This window comes from Nycticebus coucang, chromosome 16 (genome assembly GCF_027406575.1).
Source record: "Nycticebus coucang isolate mNycCou1 chromosome 16, mNycCou1.pri, whole genome shotgun sequence".
Classification (NCBI taxonomy): domain Eukaryota; kingdom Metazoa; phylum Chordata; class Mammalia; order Primates; family Lorisidae; genus Nycticebus; species Nycticebus coucang.
This window is the reverse complement of record NC_069795.1, coordinates 74,413,180-74,429,676: the sequence shown is the minus strand read 5'-3', so window position 1 is coordinate 74,429,676 and position 16,497 is coordinate 74,413,180. Positions and strand designations below refer to the sequence as shown.

The 16,497-nt window shown below is 43.9% G+C and overlaps 1 protein-coding gene across 15 annotated transcripts in view; it reads right to left on the bottom strand.

Moving 5' to 3' along the window:
* KALRN (kalirin RhoGEF kinase) overlaps positions 1-16,497 on the bottom strand; it is a 744,321-nt gene that overhangs the window by 22,975 nt on the left and 704,849 nt on the right. For all 15 annotated transcript variants that reach the window (XR_008374862.1, XM_053564434.1, XM_053564435.1 and 12 more), the window contains 4 exons: positions 6,028-6,055; positions 5,373-5,544; positions 1,783-1,904; positions 971-1,102 (listed from right to left, as the gene is read on the bottom strand). Coding sequence is in view for 14 of the 15 variants with exons in the window: in XM_053564434.1 (XP_053420409.1) it covers positions 971-1,102; positions 1,783-1,904; positions 5,373-5,544; positions 6,028-6,055 (454 nt within the window). In the remaining variant the exon portion in view is untranslated. The remainder of the gene's footprint in view (positions 1-970; positions 1,103-1,782; positions 1,905-5,372; positions 5,545-6,027; positions 6,056-16,497) is intronic.

Below are 16,497 nucleotides of genomic sequence, written 5' to 3'. Positions count from 1 at the left end.
ATTAATTAGCAACCTAGAGAGCTGAGATTTAATGCTAGCTCTGTCTCTTACTAACTACAACCTTGTGTTTCTTTTTCTTTTCTTTTTGTTTAAGAGACAGGGTCTTGGGGCAGGCAAGGTGGCTCCTGCCTGTAATCCTAGCACTCTGGGAGGCCAAGGCAGGTGGTTTGCTTGAGCTCACAAGTTTGAGACCAGCCTGAGCAAAAGCAAGATCCTGTCTCTACTAAAAATAGAAAAACTGAGGCAAGAGGATCACTTGAGCCCAAGTTGGAGGTTGCTGTGAGCTATGCCATGGCACTCTAACCAGGGGACAGCTTGAGACTCTATCTCAAAAAAAGGGAGGCAGGATTTTGCTTTGTCACCCCGGCTGGAGTGCAGTGGCCCAGTCATAGCCCATCGTGGCCTTGATCTCCTGGACTCAAGTGATCCCCCCACCTCAGCCTTCTGAGTAGCTGGGACTACAGGCTAATTTTTAAATAAAAATTTTTGTAGCGATGGGGTCCTACTTTGTGTCGCCCAGGCTGGTCTCAAACTCCTAGCCTCAAGCCATCCTTCCACCTTGACCTCCTAAAATGCTGGGATTACAGGAATGAGCCACTGTGCCTGGCCAGCTTTGTGTTTCTTAACTTTCCTTAGGCCTTAGCTTACTCATCTGTAAAATGGGCCCAATTCTCCCTGTGTTGGTGATTGAGCAAGTTAAGTATGGAAATGCATGTGAAGGCACTTTGAGACCTGTCCTGGGTCATGGCAGGTCATGTCAGGAGGGTTACAACATCTTAGTGAAAACAGCTGCTTGATGAGTAAGATCAGAAGGCAGCCGCAGTCTGGCACTGAGGCCTCTGTGCTGAGCTGGAAGACACAACAAGGAAGAACTTCTGAAAGATGAGGAGGTTACCGGGCTTATAACTCTGATGGACCTGCCTGAGAGGAAGAGAAAACAGAAAAACAGGAGCAGGAGGAGATAGCGCACCTTCTTCTCTGTACTCCACGGTGTAACCAGAAATAGTGCAGTTCCCTGTGCTGGATGGGGGTAGCCAGCGCAGAATCACAGAGGTGCGGCTTCTCTCCTGGGCAATGGGGCGGTTAGGTGCTGCCGGGACACCTACAGAGACAAAAACTAGGATCAAGTGCTCTTTCTTCAGAACTGGGCATTTTACACCAACCGTAGAACGTCATCGAGGAAATGTTAGCTAGCCTGAGTCTCCATGTTTTCCCATGACCTTCTCCACCAAGTGGCATAGCTTTCTCCAGCCCCAGGGGATCTGGGGGGGGGCACACCTGGCTGCCCGCAGGGCCTCCTCGGGCTAGGTGCTGCACACAGGGGTTGAGCATGGTCGGGCCACTGTGCAGTAGGTTTATGGCAGCCACCTACCCCTGTTAGCAGAGATTTGTTCTCTTTACATTTGCTAGAATTTCTTTTGAAATTTTCACAATGGGCTTTTTCTTTCTACGGTCTCAGGGAGCCCATGTAGTGTTTGCTGAAAAGGTTTGACTAACACAAGTCCACAGAGACAGAAAGAGGACTGGTGGAGGCCAGGGCATGTGGGCGGGAGGGACGGGGAGTTATTGTGAATGGGGGGAGTTCAGTTAGGGGATGTGGGAGAGTTCTGTGACACATGGATGGTGGTGACGGTAGCCCCCAGATGTGAATGCACTTAATGCCAGTGAATTGGATGCCTAGAAATGGTTACCATGGTAAATTTCATGATGTGAGAGCTGTACTACAATTTAAAAAAGTCTTTAAAATGTATTTTAAAATTTTGATGAACAAAGAGACTGTACCTTGCACTTTAACCGTAGCAGATGTGGATGTGGTCCCGTGGTCGTTCGTTGCGATGCAGGTGTAAATCCCGCTGTCCTGGGGCATCAGATTGCAGATCTTCAGGGTGATTTCCCCAGAATCACTAGAGACACCAAGAGGATACTGCCATTCAGACTGGAGTGGTGAGCCGGTGACTGGTTAAAACCTTGGGGTTGAAGTGTGGTGTGCAGTTTGCAGTGTGCGGAGCTGGGAGGCTTCAGCCTGAGGTCTAAGTGCATGTCAGTTAACTCCCTACGCACCTTGGGCGATCCCCTCCCTCTGTGTATCCCCATTCCCTAACACAGGAAAACATTTTGGCCATGTCCATCTCTCAAGTTTGTTGTAAATGACAGATAGAATAAGGAATAAAATGACATAACAATTAGAACATGGTTTAAAAGACATAAAGTCCTGTATAGGTACTGGCCCACAGTATGATTAGTATTTTACCACTAGTAACCTTGTCCTGGAATATATTCAGTCTCACAGATCAATAATGAATGGCACAACAAAGAGAAAGACTACAAAATTAAAACGTTCGGGTATTTCAAATTCTACATGGTTAGAAAATAATTAAGTGAGGGATGCAAGGCTGGTTTAACATACGCAAGTCTATAAACGTTATCCACCATATTAACAGAGGCAAAAATAAAGATCACATGATCCTCTCAATAGATGCAGAAAAAGCATTTGATAAAATCCAGCATCCTTTTCTAATTAGAACACTGAAGAGTATAGGCATAGGTGGCACATTTCTAAAACTGATTGAAGCTATCTATGACAAACCCACAGCCAATATTTTACTGAATGGAGTCAAACTGAAAGCTTTTCCTCTTAGAACTGGAACCAGACAAGGTTGTCCTCTGTCACCTTTACTATTCAACGTAGTGCTGGAAGTTCTAGCCAATACAATTAGGCAAGACAAGGAAATAAAGGGAATCCAAATGGGAGCAGAGGAGGTCAAACTCTCCCTCTTTGCTGACGACATGATCTTATACTTAGAGAACCCCAAAGACTCAACCACAAGACTCCTAGAAGTCATCAAAAAATACAGTAATGTTTTACGATATAAAATCAATGTCCACAAGTCAGTAGCCTTTGTATACACCAATAACAGTCAAGATGAGAAGCTAATTAAGGACACAACTCCCTTCACCATAGTTTCAAAGAAAATGAAATACCTAGGAATATACCTAACAAAGGAGGTGAAGGACCTCTATAAAGAAAACTATGAAATCCTCAGAAAGGAAATAGCAGAGGATATTAAAAAATGGAAGAACATACCATGCTCATGGATGGGAAGAATCAACATTGTTAAAATGTCTATACTTCCCAAAGCAATCTACCTATTCAATACCATTCCTATCAAAATACCAACATCGTACTTTCAAGATTTGGAAAAAATGATTCTGTGTTTTGTATGGAACCGGAAAAAACCCCGTATAGCTAAGGCAGTTCTCTGTAACAAAAATAAAGCTGGGGGCATCAGCATACCAGATTTTAGTCTGTACTACAAAGCCATAGTGCTCAAGACAGCATGGTACTGGCACAAAAACAGAGACATAGACACTTGGAATCGAATTGAAAACCAAGAAATGAAACTAACATTTTACAACCACCTAATCTTTGATAAACCAAACAAGAACATACCTTGGGGGAAAGACTCCCTATTCAATAAATGGTGTTGGGAGAACTGGATGTCTACATGTAAAAGACTGAAACTGGACCCACACCTTTCCCCACTCACAAAAATTGATTCAAGATGGATAAAGGACTTAAACTTAAGGTATGAAACAATAAAAATCCTCCAAGAAAGCATAGGAAAAACACTGGAAGATATTGGCCTGGGGAAAGACTTAATGAAGAAGACTGCCATGGCAATTGCAACAACAACAAAAATAAACAATTGGGACTTCATTAAACTGAAAAGCTTCTGTACAGCTAAGGAGACAATAACCAAAGCAAAGAGACAACCTACACAATGGGAAAGGATATTTGCATATTTTCAATCAGACCAAAGCTTGATAACTAGGATCTATAGAGAACTCAAATTAATCCACATGAAAAAAGCCAACAATCCCTTATATCAATGGGCAAGAGACATGAATAGAACTTTCTCTAAAGACGACAGATGAATGGCTAACAAACACATGAAAAAATGTTCATCATCTCTATGTATTAGAGAAATGCAAATCAAAACAACCCTGAGATATCATCTAACCCCAGTGAGAACGGCCCACATCACAAAATCTCAAAACTGCAGATGCTGGCGTGGATGTGGAGAGAAGGGAACACTTTTACACTGCTGGTGGGACTGCAAACTAGTACAACCTTTCTGTAAGGAAGTATGGAGAAACCTCAAAGCACTCAAGCTAGACCTCCCATTTGATCCTGCAATCCCATTACTGGGCATCTACCCAGAAGGAAAGAAATCCTTTTATCATAAGGACACTTGTACTAGACTGTTTATTGCAGCTCAATTTACAATCGCCAAAATGTGGAAACAGCCTAAATGCCCACCAACCCAGGAATGGATTAACAAGCTGTGGTATATGTATACCATGGAATACTATTCAGCCATAAAAAAATAAATAAATAAAAATAAAAAAAAAATGGAGACTTTACATCCTTCATATTAACCTGGATGGACGTGGAAGACATTATTCTTAGTAAAGCATCACAAGAATGGAGAAGCATGAATCCTATGTACTCAATTTTGATATGAGGACAATTAATGACAATTATGGTTATGGGGGGGGGAACAGAAAGAGGGAAGGAGGGAGGTGGGTGGGGCCTTGGTGTGTGTCACGCTTTATGGGGGCAAGACATGATTGCAAGAGGGACTTTACCTAACAATTGCAATCAGTGTAACCTGGCTTATTGTACCCTCAATGAATCCCCAACAATAAAAAAAAAAAAAAATAAAAAAAAAAAACAAAGAAAATAATTAAGTGCATTAAGAAAAGGTAAATTCCTTCACCTAAACCATAACTTCCTCACTCATCCCAGTATGGGATCCAGGAACATTCCAAGGGGAGAACTGCTCTGAAAGGGTTAAATGTAGCAGGCCCGTCAGCCCCACCCCTCTGAGGGGCTGGAGTGTGTGTGTGTGTGTGTGTGTGTGTGCGCGCGCACACACACCTGCTTCCTCACAAGCACTGACTCTCACCGGGCGCTGGGCACCACTATTGCTCCTAATGAACATCAGGCTGGTGGCAAGGGGCAGCATGAGTGGCTTAAGCTGTGCTTTTTTATTCCCTCTTTCCTTGCCAAGGCCAAGTGTTAAAGCTGCCCTGTTTCTCCGAAAATAAGACATCCTCCGAAAATAAGACCTACTCACAGGAAAGATAAGACGTCCCCTGAAAATAAGACCTAGCGCATCGTTGGGAGCACACCTTAAAATAAGACACTGTCTTATTTTCAGGGAAACAGAGTAGAATAGGCTTCAGGGCAGCTCTTCTCTCAGAAAGGCTGTTAACCAGAGTGGAACTGCACCCCAGATTTAGCAAACCCCCACCCCAGTGCTGTGCTCAGCTGCTCTTGTGCTTTTATGCTGTGGTGATTGGCTTACCAAGAGGACACGGTGTAGGTGGCTGAGCTGTTGTCAGTGTCAAGGAGGTTCTGGTCTGGGCCCTTCCAGGTGATGGTTGGCTTTGGCCGCCCACAGACCTTGCATTGTAGTATCACAGTGTCCCCAAGCAAACAAGTCACATCCACTAAGGGCACAAGGAACTCTGGGGCCACTGTGATCAAATCAATACACATTCATATCATTCAGAACAAATTTAGAAAAAATAGCCTGTTTTTTAACACAACACTGTCATTCCCCACCCATATTGTATGATTCAAATAACCTTCAGCATAACACTGTTATCTCTGTCCCTTTAATAAGTATTGAAAAGCAATAAATATTATAGAGAAGGTAGAAAACATATATAAACAAAAGGAAGGAATAGCTCCATGATGTCATAATCTGGAGAGAACAACTGGGAATATTCTGATCTATATCCTTTTAGGCTTTATGTACACAATTACTCAAATTGTATCTCATTATACACATGGCAAGTTGCAGTCCTTTTCATCTGATAATTTATCATAAACATCATTCCTTGTCCATTAATATAGAATTAAGTCACCATTGTTAAAAGGCTTTACCTCAATGCTGGATGTACCATCATTTATTTAGCCAATCTCCATATTTCCATTTCTACCACATTTTAACTCACCTTCTTGGATGAAATTTGGATTTAAAATCTGAAAAACACAAAGAAATAGAAAATTGCTTGAATCCTAAATTACTGAAAGAGAACAAGAGACTTTTACCCTATTGAATAAAAATGAAGTGCAACTCAAGGAGCTGAGACGTGGGCCTCACCCCTCCATTTGTGGCGACTGTGTTATCCTGGCAGTGACAGAACGCTGTTATCAACGAAGGGCACCTGGTTGATAATCTGGCTGTTCACGTTCCACCTGGCAGGGTGCAGCACGGGGCAGGTTCACTGGGACTCAGCCCCGGGCTAGCACAGCTGTCCTTTCTGCCTTCCTCTCCTTAGTTGCTCTGCCTCCCTTCACACGCAAACCTCACTCTCCTCCTGTTCAACACGCACTCAAGCAACACGATGAGACGATTCTTCCCCATGTCGCGAAGCTTCGAAAACAGAGGACCTGAGACCTCTCCAACTGCAAGTGTCTTCGAAATTAACTAACCAGATGATTTCCTTCCCCCACCCCAAGCAAGAGGAACTTCTTTTCAAGAAGGTAAATGCAGAAGGGAACAGAGAAGTCCTGCCTATCCTATCCCCAGACGACCTCCTAGAGCCCAGGCCTGCACAGGGCAACTTGCAACCACTTACTGTGTTAACCATTCTGACACTTTTTGCTTCATAGGTGAGAAAACAGAATAAATGACTACGTGACTAAACGTGTTAAGTCCAGTCACAAGGCTGGTTCCAGGGAGGAACTGCTGGGGCTTTTGGTGTGAATACCTTGCTGCCTGACTCAGGACGCCCTACGTATTTCACAGCAGGGGAAACATCTAGCTACTAGCCATTCTGGAAAGTTAGCCCTTCTTCAGAGAGTGCCGCTTTGATTTTTTCCTCCATCTTTCGTATTCCCTCTAATCATGCAGGTCTCGGTCATGAAGCCTCGCAGGATAAAAGCGCATGATGGACAATGATGGATCAGAGAGGCTGAGGTCATCTGTTTTGTTGAAAGTGATCGTATGCTAATTACTTAAAATTGATTGGCATCAATTTTCTCCACTATGAAATGAGGGTAAATAATATCTAGTGCAGACTTTTATCACAAAGATTAAGTGAAAATATGTATGTCAAGTACTTAGCACAGTGCTTGACAAATAACAAGTACTCAAGACCTATTTAAATGAAGATTATCTAATCCTGATCATCTTCCTTCTGCTAAGTAGTTTATTATCTCTGACAGATTATTTGGTAAAACTCTTCTTTCTATCATAAGGATGACAGAAAACTCATGCCTTACACAATTACCCAGTTGGGGCCTTCCTACTTATTTCCCTGTATTTATTCAATCTTATGTGAACATTTGTGATTTCTGCGTGTTCTTCTGTTACGGCGGGACCTATATGAGCCTTTGGAACAAGGATGTTATTTCTTTCTTTTTTTTTGAGACAGAGTCTCACTTTGTCACCCTTGGTAGAGTACTTTGGCATCACAGCTCACAGCAACCTCCAACTCTTGGGTTTAAGTGATTCTCTTGCCTCAGTCTCCCAAGTGGCTGGGACTCCAGGCTCCCGCCACAATGCCCAGCTATTTTTTTGTTGTAGTTGTCATTGTTGTTTGGAAAGCCTGGGCTGGGTTCGAACCTGCCAGCTCCAGTGTATGTGGCTGGTGCCCTAGCAGCTGAGCTACGGGCGCTGAGCCAAGGTTATTTCTTTCCTTAGGTTCCCCTTTGCAAACCACTCAGGTTTTTCCTGAAGTGGGATGCATCAAATCCTCATGATGCCACGCTCTTGGGCCTGAGTGTGCTGACTCTGGCCACTGCAGCACCCTCTGCTAGGATCAAGAGGCCACTCACACTATTGCCCTGCCTTCTTTTAAATCATTGGTTCTCAATCCCTGACCTGGGCAACATAAAAAACACAAAAAGGCTGGTGCCTGGGTCTCATGCCTACAGATTCTGTCTTAACCTGTGTGAGAGGGACCAGGCATCTGGAGTTTTGAAACCTCCCTCAAGTCAATTAACATGCAGCCTGGTTTGAGGGAGGCTGCTGAATATTCCCCTTTATCTAAGGGGACTGATCTTGGATAAACCCACTTCCTGCCCCTGAGGCTCTTCTGGGATGGGCGGATGTATAGGGGCATTTGGTAAAAACTACTGCTCTCCCACAGTGAGAAGATTCTGGGAGGATGTGAAAGTTTGCTCCAGCTGAGCAATTAAACCACGAGTCAACATGGCAAGCAGCACTGCATGATCTGTAGGGGGTGCTAACGAGGCCAAGCATTTATCTACCTGGTGAAGGTTAAGGCCCAGAGAATGACAAGGAAGTCAGTTATTGGATAGTTGAAGGAAATGAGGTGAAGAATGTTTCCTAAATGTTAGCAGTGGTGATCTCAGGGTGGTGGGATTAACGGTGGCTTTCTCCCTGCTTAAAAATATTGACTTGGATCATCTTTGCTATAAAACCTATTTGTGGTTCTATTGACACAGAAATATTAAGACATAAGTCCTACCCTTAGGATTTATAAAACATTATCTGAATTGTGGGTCATCTTTTTTTTTTTGTAGAGACAGAGTCTCACTTTATGGCCCTCGGTAGAGTGCCGTGGCCTCACACAGCTCACAGCAACCTCCAAGTCCTGGGCTTAAGCGATTCTCTTGCCTCAGCCTCCCGAGTAGCTGGGACTACAGGCGCCCGCCACAACGCCCGGCTATTTTTATTTTTTGTTGCAGTTTGGCCGGGGCTGGGTTTGAACCCACCACCCTCGGCATATGGGGCCGGCGCCCTACCGACTGAGCCACAGGCGCCGCCCTGTGGGTCATCTTTTTATCTGAATGTTTGGGCTTTCCAAATATTCACCAGTGTGTTTGACTTTTGTAATGATTTTTTTTTTTTTTGTAGAGACAGAGTCTCACTGTACTGCCCTCCGGTAGAGTGCCGTGGCGTCACACGGCTCACAGCAACCTCTAACTCTCGGGCTTACGCGATTGTCTTGCCTCAGCCTCCCGAGCAGCTGGGACTACAGGCGCCTGCCACAACACCCGGCTATTTTTTTGTTGCAGTTTGGCCGGGGCTGGGTTTGAACCTGCCACCCTCGGCATATGGGGCCGGCGCCCTACTCACTGAGCCACAGGCGCCGCCCCGATTTTTTTTTTTTGAGACAGAGTCTCACTTTGTCGCCCTCAGTAGAGTGCTTTGCTGTCATAGCTCACAGCAACCTCAAACACTTGGGCTCCAGTGATCCTCTTGTCTCAGCCTCCCGAGTAGCTGGGACTACAGGCGCCCGATGCAACACCGGGCTGTTTTTAGAGATGGGGTCTTGCTCTTGCTCAGGCTGGTCTGGAACTCCTGAGCTCAGGCAATCCACCCGCCTCAGCCTCCCAGAGTGCTGGGATTACAGGTGTGAGCCATCGCCCCTGGCCCATGTAATGAATTTTTTTTTTTTTTTGAGACAGAGTCTCACTATGCCACCCACACAGCAACCTCAAACTCTTGGACTTAAGCAATTCTCTTGCCTCAGCCTCCCAAAAAGCTGGGACTACAGGTGCCCGCCACAATGCCCAGATATTTTTTGGTTGCAGTTGTCATTGTTGTTTGACAGGCCTAGGCTGGGTTCAAACCTGCCAGCTCCGGTGTATGTGGCTGGCACCCTAGCCGCTGAGCTACAGGCGCTGAGCCCGATTCTTTTTTTAAAGGAATAGAAGGCATAGTCAAACCTGTTAGACGGTAAGTTAATACAAGGACAGGAACTATTTATTATTCATGTTTGTCCCTCAGGGCACTGCCCTAGGGTCTGCCACTTAATGGGTATTTCATACAAGTTGGTGAATGAATATGTGACCTTTGACCTCATTTCAGTTCTCCCAAGAATTTAGGATTAGTTCATAAAATCTCAAGACAGCACCGTAATTCATTCTGAGTATATCACTAATAATATTCGACTAGAGCCTGTTTGCAAACACAGAATACAAACTTTTGGGGAACAGATTTTAAAATAATATAACCCATAGCCTCCGAGAGAGGTTATTCTTAGTGTGTAAATTCTGGGAGCAGACAGAGCACACAGTGTCCAGGCATACTCTCTTGCCTTGGACAACATTCTTTTTTTTTTTTTTTTATTTTATTACTGAACTTTAATGGAAATTTCTTTTTTTTTTTTTATTGTTGGGGATTCATTGAGGGTACAATAAGCCAGGTTACACTGATTGCAATTGTTAGGTAAAGTCCCTCTTGCAATCATGTCTTGCTCCCAGAAAGTGTGACACACACCAAGGCCCCACCCCCCTCCCTCCTTCCCTCTTTCTGCTTTCCCCCCCATAACCATAATTGTCATTAATTGTCCTCATAGCAAAATTGAGTACGTAGCATTCATGCTTCTCCATTCTTGTGATGCTTTACTAAGAATAATGTCTTCCACGTCCATCCAGGTTAATACGAAGGATGTAAAGTCTCCATTTTTTTTAATAGCTGAATAGTATTCCATGGTATACATATACCACAGCTTGTTAATCCATTCCTGGGTTGGTGGGCATTTAGGCTGTTTCCACATTTTGGCGATTGTAAATTGAGCTGCAATAAACAGTCTAGTACAAGTGTCCTTATGATAAAAGGATTTTTTCCCTTGGGAGAACTGGATGTCTACATGTAAAAGACTGAAACTGGACCCACACCTTTCCCCACTCACAAAAATTGATTCAAGATGGATAAAGGACTTAAATTTAAGGCATGAAACAATAAAAATCCTCAAAGAAAGCATAGGAAAAACACTGGAAGATATTGGCCTGGGGAAAGACTTCATGAAGAAGACTGCCATGGCAATTGCAACAACAACAAAAATAAACAAATGGGACTTCATTAAACTGAAAAGCTTCTGTATAGCTAAGGAGACAATAACCAAAGCAAAGAGACAACCTACACAATGGGAAAGGATATTTGCATATTTTCAATCAGACAAAAGCTTGATAACTAGGATCTATAGAGAACTCAAATTAATCCACATGAAAAAAGCCAACAATCCCTTATATCAATGGGCAAGAGACATGAATAGAACTTTCTCTAAAGACGACAGACGAATGGCTAACAAACACATGAAAAAATGTTCATCATCTCTATATATTAGAGAAATGCAAATCAAAACAACCCTGAGATATCATCTAACCCCAGTGAGAACGGCCCACATCACAAAATCTCAAAACTGCAGATGCTGGCGTGGATGTGGAGAGAAGGGAACACTTTTACACTGCTGGTGGGACTGCAAACTAGTACAACCTTTCTGGAAGGAAGTATGGAGAAATCTCAAAGCACTCAAGCTAGACCTCCCATTTGATCCTGCAATCCCATTACTGGGCATCTACCCAGAAGGAAAAAAATCCTTTTATCATTGGACAACATTCTTAAGCAACTCTAGCCTCAGTATTATCCCTGCAAATTGGGGATAATAATGCCCACCTCATGGTTGATGTAAGGGCTCAGTTTATTTGATGAAGATTCATTGAGTTGACCCTTGGTGGTGGTGACTGGGTGTGGAGTGAGGCCAGCATGCTCACTGCCCTGTGTGGGCCAACAGACTATTGGGGAAGACAGAATTAAATGACATTTGCATTTCATGTAGTGCCTGACAAGTGTTAATGACCAGCCTCTGACAAACAAGGAGCACTATACTCTCCCATCACACCCCCGCTCACTCAGGACTCAGGTAGAAAAAACTGGAGGATGCTGCCAACTTTGTTCAAGGGCCTGTATTTCCCATCATGATGGTGACCCACAAGGGAGCAAGATACTGAGTCTACACCAGGAGTCTCACAGAGGAGCCTAATGACAAAATGGAAGAGATGAGTCACAGGCTCCTATGTTATAGAATTTTAAGTAGCACTTCATACGCCTGCACTGTGGCAGTAGCTGCTATTAAAAAAACACCCCAAAGTACTGCTTAAAAAAATTCTGGTCTTATTCGTTTTTCTCATCACACTGCCCTACCCCAGCTGTGTTAAGTATATTATTAAACACACGCACGGTTGAAAAAACAAACATTCCTAATTTGGGTGTAGACTTGAGCAGGGAGGTTGGAGAGAAAGGTTGCCAGTGAAGCTTAAATGCTGTTCTCCAGCTGGACAGGATCTGTGGAAGTCATCAGTCTTCATTTTTCTGGCCCAGGGGAGAGCCCCACCCGGCACAGGTGCTGCTGATAATGGTAATAATCACAAATCTGTGTAGCACTACATAGTTGGCATAAACTGGTCATGAACTCCTCCATTTGCTACTCCAGAACCCTGGAGGAAGCGCAGTGTTATTCATCCCCATTTCCTGGATGAGACAGGAAGTGAAGTGTCAGATTGTAGAGTGGCAGAGGACTGGTCTGGGAGCTCTTGAATTTTAGTTCACTGCTCTTCCCATCCCAGCATTCCGTGCAGTGGAGGAGCATCCTTTGCCCCCTTTCTCTCTACGCATTCTCCTCTTGAAAATCTTCCACCAAGGATAAGACCCACACTAACGTCTTTTCCTAACTTTGACTCTGGATTAGGGGCATAGAAGATTCCTCTCATTTTTCCTCCTTCTACCTTGAAGCAAATCAGAGTATGGACTAGAAGAGGATCATGACACCCTTGTCACATGGTGATCCGATTACCTACGTATTTGTACCTACAGAAGGACGAGGACCATGTTGTTTTGTTCACTGTTACTGTCTTCAAGCTTAGCACAGTACCTGGCACATAAATGCTCCATTGATACTTGTCAAATCAATGAAAATTTAAAGTGATGGGATGCTAATTTGGAGGAGAAGGGCTGAGAAAAATGTCTCACTATAAACCTGGAATATTTTTCCATTTCCAAGTGGGAATGTGACTGCTCAGGAATCTCATTGGTCAGTCAGTGTCTGAGACTTAGCCAGTAGTGATCTTCCTCTTCTGCACTCTTCTAGGGGCGAGTTACCTATATGGGTCGGATCACGAGCTGCTGTATAACATCAGACCTGAAATGTATTTGCCCTACCAGATTTATGAACCCCTGGAAGATAGTAATACTAACCCATGTTTTTTTATGTACCATCATTCATTGTGTTTAACACAGCATCTAGCACAGAGCAGAGGACTAAATATTTACTGAATCAAATTGACTGAGGTCATGCGATTAGTAGACTAGAATTTAGATCCCCTGACCACCTTGTTTAGTGATCATTGTTGGTGTGTGCAGGGTCCTGTGGTGTCAGCCTGGAACCAGAGGGTTAATTATAAGCTGCATGTGTTTCTTAATGTTTTCCTTCCTTAGAAATAGGTGGAGAGTCAATTGCATGGTAGATGGGAAGGAGGAGAGAAGGGGCATCTGAAACAAGTGATAGTGGAGGGAGGGTGACGCTGTTCATATGAAAGGCACAGTACTGAGGAGGCCCGTACTGTATGGGAAAGAATTGCTTGGGGATCTGGTTTTCTTTGAACGCCAGAGGGCGGCAGGCAGTAGTGCTGCTTCCTCTCAGATGGAAAACAAGAACCACCACAACAGGCGGGGTCCATCGGCAACTTGGTTTCTTTCTTCTGGAGAGGAATCCAATTGTTTTCTTGATTTTTCTTCAGAATGGGAGGGCAGTGAAACAAGAGGGAAGAGTTACAGGTAAAATCAGCCAGCAATGAATAACATGAGCTGAGTTTTGAGGGCATCTTGGGCCCATTTATCTTGCCAGTCAATGCCCAAGATTGACTCGAAAAGTTGAGTGAGGGTGAAATTCTGTCTAGAAAACCAGTTGTCAACTGACCCTCAAAGAAGAATACCCTTGCCCCATTTTTTTCTAAATTCATCACAAAACAGAGTTCAAAACTACATATTGAGAACCTTGAAGGAATAAAAATGGTCAAAAGAAATTCAAACCAAATGTCGTCAACCCAACTTGAAGCTACCTTGACTAAATCAAAGTTCCTATATTCTTCTCTTTTTTTCTATTCCCTTCATGCCTGTGTGAATCTGTGTTCAGAGCAGGACGAAAAGGGAGTTTTAGGTGAGGAGACTTGGCAATAAAATGAACAGATATAAGAAAAATAATTTCTAAGAATTTAGGTCTGATTTCTGGTTTGGAGGTTCAAAGTATTCATGTTTTCAATTTGGCCAAACTAAACACAATTTTCTAAATTTTTAAAAAATACTGCTACCTGTACTCATTTCTAAGGGAACATAAAAAAAGCTGGAATTAAAAAATATATAAATGCAACACGATTTCAACTACTAACAGAATTGTCTCTTTCAACTAGTTCCCATTCCTCAAACATTTTCATTCTCATTCAGTTCTAAGTATTGTTTCAACAACGATGTTTTTTCTTTGACCCAACAGTAATGGAGATATATTTAAAAATTTCCAAATGTATTTGATTTCTAAACATTATCTTCTTGTTGCTGATTTTTAATGGAATTTCACTGTGGTTGGAGAATTTGGGTCTATATGATATTGGTTTCTTGTTTTTTTTTTTTGTAGAGACAGAGTCTCACTGTACCGCCCTCGGGTAGAGTGCCGTGGCGTCACACGGCTCACAGCAACCTCTAACTCTTGGGCTTACGTGATTCTCTTGCCTCAGCCTCCCGAGCAGCTGAGACTACAGGCGCCCGCCACAACGCCCGGCTATTTTTTTGTTGCAGTTTGGCCGGGGCTGGGTTTGAACCCGCCACCCTCGGCATATGGGGCCGGCGCCCTACTCACTGAGCCACAGGCGCCGCCCTGGTTTCTTGTTTTTTGTTGACATTTGTTTTATGAGCAATTTTAATAAAAAGTTCCATGTGTTTTTGAGAAAAATGTATAATCACTAATTGTTGGATGTAGATCTCTCTATATGTCCATGAGTCAAACACATTGTAGGTTTTTCTAGTCCAAATCCCTCTCCTCAACCTCTTGGTATTTTGGTTAGAGAACATTTGTGACCTCAAAAATTAAAAGGGTGGAAGTATGACTTCCACTGTGCTCCAGTTTTCTTATCTGCAAAATGGGAATAACAATAGTACTGATGCTGTTGGGAGCTCAGCACAGAGCCAGTGGGAAGATGTTAACAGTAGATGTCATTACTGTGAGCTCAGTGCCTAAGTGGGTGCATGACAGCCACTGAATGAATGAAGGAATGACTCCAGACAGAATATATCAGTCCCTCTCCATGGCTCTATGAGAGCATTTTACATCTGCCGTGCAGCACAGGCATCTAATCTTGCTGCCTCCCTCCACTGTATGGCTCAGCATGGGAACAGCTCTTAATATAATTTGTTGACCCTTCATAATGTTCACTGTAATGCCTTGAGTTAAAAGACAAATAGTGCTGAACAGGACTGACTGGGGAACTCACACTGGGTGGGCGGGAGGTGATCCTGACAGTGTGAGGGTGAAGGAGGGGGATGGTGGCCTTTGCTCCTCCAATAGCAGGCTCTTAGAGCCACCTCTCTCAGGCCAGTGGCACCTTGCAATCTCCTTAGTGTACAACATAAAGGACATGGGTTGGACCTCCAGATTGGGGCGAGGGTGCCACAGGACATGCATGACTGAGGGTGTGCTGAGTGACTGGGTTGAACTGAGAAGCCAATTCAGACATTTCTAACCCACGTGATTGGACTTCCTTTCTTGGCTGCTATGGCAGGGCTCCTGAGTCACTGGGAAAGGGCATGGGTGAGACCAAGTAATAGTCCCAACAGTCAAGGGATTAAACAATTTTTGAGGAAGAAATTCTCCTCCTACAAGCAGATGTGCAAGAAGAGAGGGCCTGAGCCTTGGCAAGCAGATTTCCTCCATATCACATGCCAAGTTTGGCCTCTCACAGCACCACAGTCAAGACCTACTCTTTATGTTGGTTATATGACCCTGACTTCCCTGAACCTGGTTCTTCTAGGAGGGTAAGAAACTCCATCCTACTTACTTCACAGGGTGGTTGTAAGGAAGAAAAAGCATAATAGATGGGACTGTGCATTGGAAGATCTTCTCACAATTCTCCCAGGAGAAGGAAGCGCCAGCTATGCTAAGCTCCCTTCTCTCAGCGGTGGAATATAAATCAGTCTGCATGGAGCGAGGGGCAGAACAAAGCTAGGCAGGAGGAGAGAGTATCCAGGCCAAGCCCATCAGCTATATTACAAAGAAAATATTTTGTAAAAACAAAATGGGAAGAATGTGGGGCTTCACTTTCTTTTCCTCTAAAGCGTTCTTTTCATTTAAAAAAAAAAAATTATAAAATGCAGAACCAGGCATTGCTGGAAACATACCGGTGATGCCAGGAGGTTGATCACCTGACCAGGGGTGTCAAACTTTCCTTCAGTTTGTCTGGCCCTGTTATTGTGAAGCTCAGAATCTGGGAGAGCGAGGCCAGAGCAGCTGAGGTGGGGCAGCAGGCAGGCTCTCCATATCGGAAGTTGCGGGAGCTGAGCTGGTGAATTGTGGTTTAAGGAAAGAAAGAAGGGCCAGCTCTGGCCACTCAAACCCATCTAGCACGAGAGGCCAGAGTGGACACTCCAGTTGAGTTCCAGGAGGAAATCTGGCCGGGCCATT